The sequence below is a fragment of the Gracilinanus agilis genome, unplaced genomic scaffold (genome assembly GCF_016433145.1).
Source record: "Gracilinanus agilis isolate LMUSP501 unplaced genomic scaffold, AgileGrace unplaced_scaffold5546, whole genome shotgun sequence".
In the NCBI taxonomy this organism is placed as follows: Eukaryota; Metazoa; Chordata; class Mammalia; order Didelphimorphia; family Didelphidae; genus Gracilinanus; species Gracilinanus agilis.
This window is the reverse complement of record NW_025390754.1, coordinates 1-8,415: the sequence shown is the minus strand read 5'-3', so window position 1 is coordinate 8,415 and position 8,415 is coordinate 1. Positions and strand designations below refer to the sequence as shown.

Here is an 8,415-nt window from a genome sequence, read left to right as displayed (position 1 = left end):
GATGTGTAGATCTCCCCTGGGCCTGCTTCAAAGATAAAAGAGAGCTAGAGGGAGAACTTCAGGTCATTTTAAGTGAGTCTCAGGGCACAATTTTCCAATCATAGTTTTAAGATCTCTATTCATTCTTTCAACTTGACCTGAACTCTGGGGATGATATGGTACATGGAGGTACATGGAATTTGGGAGTAATCCCTAAACAAGAATACACTTCAGACAAAATGAGTTCCCTTATCTGAATCAATACATGCTGGCAGCCAAAGAAAGGAATAACCTCTTTTAAGAGCACCTTGGCAGAAAAAGCCACTGTGGCTAGGGTGGAAGGAAATGCTTCTGGCCATCTGGTCAGCTGATCCACTATTATCAGACAAAATTTATAAGATCCAGCCTTTGGCATAGTGATAAAATTAATTTGTAAAATCTCAAAAGGTGTTTAAGCCAAAGGATGCCCACCAAAAGCTTTGCCCCAAAGGGCATGCTGATTATATGCTTGACAGGTGAGGCAAGCTGCACATACTTTAGAAGTTATGGTAGCTATGCCAGGGCTATCCATACACTTTTAACAGTCTACAATGCCTTGGGTACTAAAATGAACCATGGGCAGGAGATAGATCTCGCCACAATAGCAGAAAGATATTATTTTGCATCTCAGAGGAATTCTCACTGCATAGTTTCAGGGATTTTTCTAGGTGTGGAGAATATATGAGGAGAATCCCAATAGGTCCTGAATATTCAGTCCAAATACCTATGAGACCATCCAGAGTAAGGATATCAGGAAGAGGAGATTGATAAGAACTGTGAGTCCCAGCAGGTCTTTGGGCCTGGTCCCATCTCCCAGGGCACTGTCTGTGTTGCAAAGGTCTTGGTAGCAGCAGGAAACAGGATGGGCAAGACCAATGGTGTCAGGATCTGTAGCCAAGCAGTTGTGAGAGCAAGAACGGATCACCATGGCATTGTTACGGAATGGATATTCTGGAGACAAATGGAATGGGGATAGGGTGAAGAAGGGAATAGCTCGAATACTTATTTCAACTTTTATAATTCTCTCAATGCAGCTCAATTTAAGTAAAAACATGTATTAAATTTCTTCTATTTAGGGGAATTTGTGCTTGAGGTTGGACATACGAAAATGAAAAAAATATGCCACAAGGCAGAGTGTAGTGGAAACCAAATCAAAGTAAATTCTGATACTAATTATCAGTATGTCCTTGGGCAATTCATATATTCTGAGTCTCAGTTTCCATTTCTGTAAAATGAGGGAGTTTCTCTAAATCATTTCTAAGGTCATTTTCAACTTTAGGTGCTATGAAAATACTATGAAAAATTTGAGTAGGGAGAGATCACTTTTAGGTGGGAAGGTTAAAGGAATAGGAGAGTGAAGGAAACAAAGAATCACACATATCCAATAGAGGTTGAGCAAAGAGAAAGAGGACTTGTGGTACAATGGTGTATGAATCCTTAGGAGAAGGAATGGTTTTATTTTGTGACAGCAATGGTCCTATAGGTCCTATAGGTGTGAGTTTCTATGAATACTTGGTTGACTTAGAACTTCTGACCTTGACCAAATAAAACTGGATCAAGTTGACTTTCCCAGATAACTTCAGCTAGTTATCTAGCAGCTAAGTGCTAAATTTTATGCCAGACACATCTTTCATTGTTTGTTGTTTTTTAAATTCTCTGTTTTTTTCTTTTAAGAAATTTCTCCAAGAAAATATGTAAAACTTGTAGTTCTTAAAGAGTACACTTCAATGACTGTTAGAGATACTGTAAATCACTTAAAAAAATTTTTTTAACCGTTACCTTCCATCTTATATTATGTATTGATTCCAAGGCAGAAAAGTGGTAAGGGCTAGGCAATGGGTGTTAAGTGACTTGCCCAGTGTCTCACAGCTAGGAAGTATATGAGGCCAGATTTGAACCTAGGTCTTCCTATCTCAAGGCCTGACTCTCAATCCAATGAGCTACCCAGCTGCACCTGAAAGTAAATCATTTCAAAGAGCCTTCAAGTCCACAGTGAAACAGGATCAGTCATAGCAAAGCACAGATTATAGTAAAAAAATGAGGACTGGCTCACTATTTCTATTCAACAGACTAATTAATTCTTAGAAAACAAGCAAGGACCTTTAGAGGGATCTGGTAGCCAGAAGGATTGTTATTGACTCCTCCGTAGTTCATGTTTCATAAATTTAGAAGACCATTGGAAAAATGTAGAAAAAAACAGCTATAAAGGAAAAAAAATGTTGCAACCCAAGGAAAAAAAATGTTTTCCTGGGCAAGACAAATCAAAGCCTAGAGTACTCAAGAGAGGAAAAAGGAATTCTTTACTAATGAAATTCACTTTTTCATTCAAGACTATACCAAAGCCACTGTTACAAGCTCAGATGAGCCTGTAATATCTGGACATCTTAATCAGACTATAAAATGTCTATTCCCATCCCCACACCCCACAAAACCCAGTGGAAAGTCCTTGAGGTCAGGAGCTAGGAATTAAAGACAGAAAACCTGAACTGGAATCTCACTTCAAACATTGACATTGACCAGATATGTGACCATAAGTAAGTCATTTAACTTCTCAGAGACGTTTATGTAAGAGGAAGGTAGTATCTCTTACACTACGTACCTCATAGGATTGTTATGAGTGAAGTCCTTTACAAAGCATTTGTAGGTAACATGAATTATTCTCTATAAACTGACTCCTAACTCCTAAACCTATCAAGGTATTGATTGATCTCTGATCTTGGTCCTACTCTGAGCCCCAACCCTGGACCCACTCTAAATCCTAACCCTGGCCATATTCTGAGCCTGATTCTATTACTGAATCTTTACCCTGGACTGAAACTTTACCCTGGACACATGTTGAAACATCCTGGACCCTATTCAAATTGTGATCTGAATTTCTTAGTACAAACTGAGTCTGAGCCCCTCTCCATAGAGGACAAAAGGCACTTCTCTCCCCTTAGCCAGGACATTTCCCCCCCATGTCTTTCTTTTCCTTAACCTATTGTTTTCCTCCTCTCAGTCTTTTTTTCCCTTCCATTCTTCTGTTCCTGAAGTTATTTGTTCCCAGAAAGACTGTAATAAATTCCTTCCCACCCAACTGTTGAGACCTGCTTGTGTTTCTCTCCCAGGCCACTGGTATTTTAAAGAACAGGTTGGAGAGGGCAATGCTGAACCCTAAAGAATGACAAGTTAATGATGAAATTTTAGGCACAGTGGCAAGGTAGCTCAATAGAAATAATTTTGGCTACCCTGAGAGGTTTCCTTGTTCCTCTTCCATTAAAGAACCTAAGAGGGAAACCAACTCCTCCAGTTGTCAGCCTTTACCTGACTCCACATTCTCCAGTTGGGTCTTACAGGATGTCTCCCCCTGGTTACAGATAGTGATGTTTCTGCATTTAAAAACATCAGTTGGCTCTTTGCAGGTGTAGCATTTTAGGGTGTTGCCTGGGTGGGAAGAGAAGGGAATTACATGTATAATCATAAGGTGTCACATCTAGAAAGGATGTCAGGACATAAATCCAAGAATGAATGTCATAGAAAAGTAGATTAACCACTCTATCTAAGGTAGGGAGCCAAGACATGGGGCTTCAGAATGGTCATAGTTTCCTTTTGGAGCCAGAACTTTAGGAACCCACCTATCACCACCAAACCATACCCACAACTGACCTCCTTTGTCTTAAGAGCAGAAAACCTGGTGAAAGGAAAAGATTTCTGGGACAAGGTCAAGAAATGTGAAGTCTAGTCCTGGTCATGCTGATCGGTTGGTTGGTGGTTGGTAGTTGCTGTCCTTTGTACTCAAAGAGGATCAAAATGACATCCCTGGGTGATGTCTTTTGATATGTGCAAAAACTGGATTTAAGTAAGAAAGAGTTGCACAAAGTTATTATCTGGCCTCATTCTTTCCTCCAGAGTCATTAAAGTCTAGTGGCAAGACAAAAGTTAAGATGCCTGGCGATGGCTCAGAATGCAGTGGATGAACTTGATTTCTTTAATGTCTAACAAACCTCTGAGCACACCGCTGCACCTGCTTCAGCCACCTTAATGGCCATTGGAACAAACTACTCTTGCCTGTTCCTAGTTGCCCCTGATCATCAGAATGACCCTAAAGTAGAATGAGCATCATCAGGATGTCCTGTATCTCTCTCAATGGAGGTTATTAGGTGGAGACTAGATATTTCCAGGAGATGCTCTTTTAGGTCTCTTCCAACTTAGAGATTCTGCAAGTCCAGAAACTTAGGGACTTCCCCTATCCTTGGAAGACTGCCAAGAAGCTTTGGGAAATGATAAATCATTAGGTTTGGAATCAGAGGACTTGGGCTTGAGAAGAAAAGTGTGCTGGTACTTAGTAGCTGTTTGACCTTTAATAAATAATTTCCCTTTCTGTCCCTCCATTTCCCTTTTTTAAAACCCTTACCTTGGGGGTAGCTGGGTAGCTAAGTGGATTGAGAGCCAGACCTAGAGATGGGAGGTCCTAGATTCAAATCTGACCTCAGACACTTCCCAGCTGTGTGGCCCTGGGCAAGTCACTTAACCCCCATTGCCTAGCCCTTATCACTCTTCTGCCTTGGAGCCAATATACAATATTGACTCCAAGATAGAAGGTAGGGGTTTAAAAAAACAAAAAAAAAACCTTACCTTCCATCTTAGAATCAATATTATGTATTGGTTCCAAGGCAGAAGAGCAGTAAGGGCTCTAGGCAATGGGGGTTAAGTGATTTGCCCAGAGTTACACAGCTAGAAAGTATCTGAGGTCAAATTTGAACCCAGGACCTCCTGTCTTAGGCCTAGCTCTCATCCTCTGAGCCACCTAGCTTCCTATTTAATTTTCTGCAAAATAAGGATTTTGGACTTGATCTCTAAGGTTTCTGTCATCTTTGCATCATATGAGTTAGTGTGTGACTATAATTGCAGGGGAGATAATTGCTAGGATTAGCATGGCAACAATCAGCTATCACATTTTCTCAAAGTTGAATAATGTTCAAGGTACTTTCTCAGCCTTTTAATTCTTTTATGTGACTTTCACAAGGTTGACAGGGCAGATTTGCCACCCTTCATTTTACAAAGGAGGAAACCAAAATCCAGTAGGTCACAAGAGAGAGTCCATGCTAGGGCTAGGATTAGACTTTCTCCTGACTTCAGTCTAGCTTAGATTTAAGCTCTGCCAGAGAAAACTCTGTTTCCAAGGCTTTGTTTCATAGGGACCTCAGAGATCATAGCCTAACCCTCTCAATTTATAGGTGAGAAAATGGAAGCTCAGAGATGACAAGACCTTCCTGAGATCCCAAAGCATTTCTCTGGTCAGGAAGTTCTCCGGAACCCCAACTTGGGAAACTTTTACAAAGAAGGTCCAGTCTAGAAAACTAGAATTTTGGAGTTGGAAGAAATATCAGAGATTTTATTCCAAACTCTCCTTTTGCTCAGGAATTCCTTCTGAAAAGGGGTCATCCAGCATTACCTTGGACATCAGTTCAAATCCTGCCTTTGGTTCTTAGTATCTAAATGACACTGGAAAGTCACCTCACTTCCTTGGGCCTCAGTTTTTTCATCTGTAAAATGAGTGAGTAGGACTAGTTGGCCTTTGGAGTCCCTTTCCTTTCTAGATTTATACTCTTGTTTTCCTATGAGCTGTTCACAAAATCATCAGATGGAATTATGACACATCAGTAAGAGCCTTGAGTATGAAGTCAGGAGACCTGAGTTCAGATCTCCAATATGCTACTTACTACCAAAATGTGGCTTTGAGAAAATTATTTAACATATCTGAGTTTAATTTCTTTATCCATTAAATAAAGGACCACATGAACTTCAAGATCCCTTCTAGCAGTGACTTTCTAATATACATATATCTTCAGCCTGTGATTCTCCATCTCTTATCTACCCCCCATTTAGAGTTCTGTGTCTATTTCTAGGCTACCATCTTTAGGAAGGACCCTGATGAGCAAGCTAATGTGTAAAGGATGAGAACCAGGAAGTAGAGAGTGACTGGAGACCATGCTGTATGAGGAGCAAATGAAGAATGTTCAGATGTTTAACCCTCGGAGAGGAAAAGATGTGGAGTGGAGGTTCAGGGAGATGAGACATATGATCCTTACCTGCAGAAGCCTACCACTATAAAGAATGATTAACCTAGTTCTGCTTAACACCAGGGAGCAGAACTAGGGAGAAGTTGCAAAAAGACCAATTTAAAGCTGACATGAATAAATTTTCCTAACAATCAAAGCTGCTCCCAAATGGAACCCAAGGCATTGGGAGATTCCTTGTTCCTAGAAAGCTTCAGAGATTGTATGATCATTTTGGGGGAGGATGCTGTAGAAGGAGGTCTTGTTCAGGAATGGGTAGGGCATGACACCATCTGAAGTCCCTGAGGCTCATCTCTGAGACTCTCAGAAGCAGAGACAGATTTCGGTTCAATATAAAGAAAAATATCTCAGGCTCAATATGAAGAGTTTCCTAACAATCATATATATTCTACAAGGAAAATAATTTGCAATCTCCCTGTCACTGATGCTCTCTAAGGAGAGACTGAATGACTACCTGTTGAGTATTTTTTGGAGGAAATTCCTGGTTAAAGGCAGAATGGACTAACTAGCTGCTCTCCAGGGTCTCTTGTATGTCTGATATTCTGTGATGGTCATCCATTAAAGTAAGCACAAGGTTATAGAGACCATTCAAAATAGAACTAGAATTGTTATCTCTAGTCTCCGACCTCAGGATTATTCCCACCACCTATCAGCTGCATCACCACTAGTGTTGAATCATTAGTTTCAGAGACTTAAAGACAGACAGGAAAGACAGGCACAGGGTGAGCTAGCATAGGGATCATAGGATTGGGAGCAGAAAAAGATGGTATGTGTTATCTGCCCATGAAGTGTAGTGCATTTGCCTTACTATCACTTCTGCTAGGAAATACCATCTTCCTCACCAGACTCTAAGGACCAGCTGGTCTTTCTAGTTGCCACTTTCCTTTTTTGTTTCCTTTAATTAGAATATGAGCTTCTTGACGGCAGGGACTGTCTTGATTCTCTACTTTAATCCCCAGCATTTGGCACAAAGTGAACATTTAATAATGCCTTTCCATTCCATTCCATCTGTCAGAAACCCTTCATTTGAAATATAAGGATCCTGAGGACCTGAGAGCTTAGGTCACACAGTTGGTAAGTAGCAGAGATGGGGCTGAAACCCAAATGCTCAGGTTTCAGATCCAAAGCTCTTTCCATTCTATTAAGTCAACAGACATGTGCGGGGGTCCAACACCAGGGTTTAGGATATGGGTGCACTGTATGTGGGGGTTAGGGTCAGCCCTCTTGCCTACCCCCTCCTGACAGCCACCCGGATCCCTGACTTACCCTGTATCACATAGGTGGAAGTCACCAGCAGAACAACCCAGAGGGAATCCATCTCAGGAGCTCAGCAACTGAGGACTCAACCTCAACATCAGGGAATTTATCCATTATTTTTCTCTCAGATGGGTGGAATAAATATTTTTCTGAGTCATAATAGCTATGATTATCCATTTACTAAATCACAGGCACAACGTGTGAAGCTGATGGCCTGTCTAGGCTTGCTAATTCAATGTCACTCAACTGGCAATCATCAAGTGCCCTCCTAGCTAAGTCAGAAACTAAGGACTTGGGGAGAAACTAGACCCTGCCCTCTGAGGGTTGTTCTGAGGGGAGAAACATGACCTCTGCCCTTAGGGAACCCCTCACTCTGAAGAGGGACACTGCCTCCAGGGAGCTTCTGGTGTGAAAGGGGAGATCGGGCTCCATATGCAGAGAACACCCATGAAATTCCCACATTTACAAACTCAATATTTTTCTTGACCCTCCTTACTCTTCTCACTTCACATATTTTATCTGTTGCGAAAATGTTGTCACTTCTGCCTCCCCATCCAACCCCTTCTCCCTATTCACAGAACTATCCCTTTGTTTATGCCTAGACTATTGTAATAGTCGCCTAATTAGTTTTCCTGTCCTACGTCTCTCCCAGTTCTAATCCAGCACATACACAGGTGCTAAAGGGATTTTTTAAAAGTGCAAATCTGACCACGTTATTCCCCTAATCAATAAATTCTTGAGGTTCCATACTACCTGCAGAATAAAACACAAACTCCTCTGTTTAGTTTTTGAATCTTTTCACAGCCTGGACCTTTCACAACTTTCCAATCTCCTTGTCCATTGGTCCCTTCCATATGTTTTATATTTCATCCATTCTGGCCCATTTACCTCTCATCATTTTATCTCCTATTTCTGTTCCTTTCCTCTGACTGTCCCCCAGGCCTGGAATAGACTCCATCCTCACCTCTGCCTCTCTTCCTTCAAATCCTCCATCTATATAGAATCCTTTTCTGATCCCAATTGTTAGGACTCTTAATTCACCACTTGTATTTATTTTGTGTCTGTTATATAAATATATATA

General features: G+C 41.1%; 1 protein-coding gene across 1 annotated transcript; it reads right to left on the bottom strand.

The window, feature by feature from the left end:
* Window positions 1-742: 742 nt before the first annotated feature.
* LOC123256035 (secreted Ly-6/uPAR-related protein 1-like) lies at window positions 743-3,441 on the bottom strand (the record flags this gene model as incomplete). Its single annotated transcript, XM_044684731.1, has 2 exons — window positions 743-969; window positions 3,322-3,441. Coding segments are annotated over 2 exons (347 nt in total), but the record flags the coding sequence as incomplete, so codon positions are not given.
* Window positions 3,442-8,415: the final 4,974 nt, after the last annotated feature.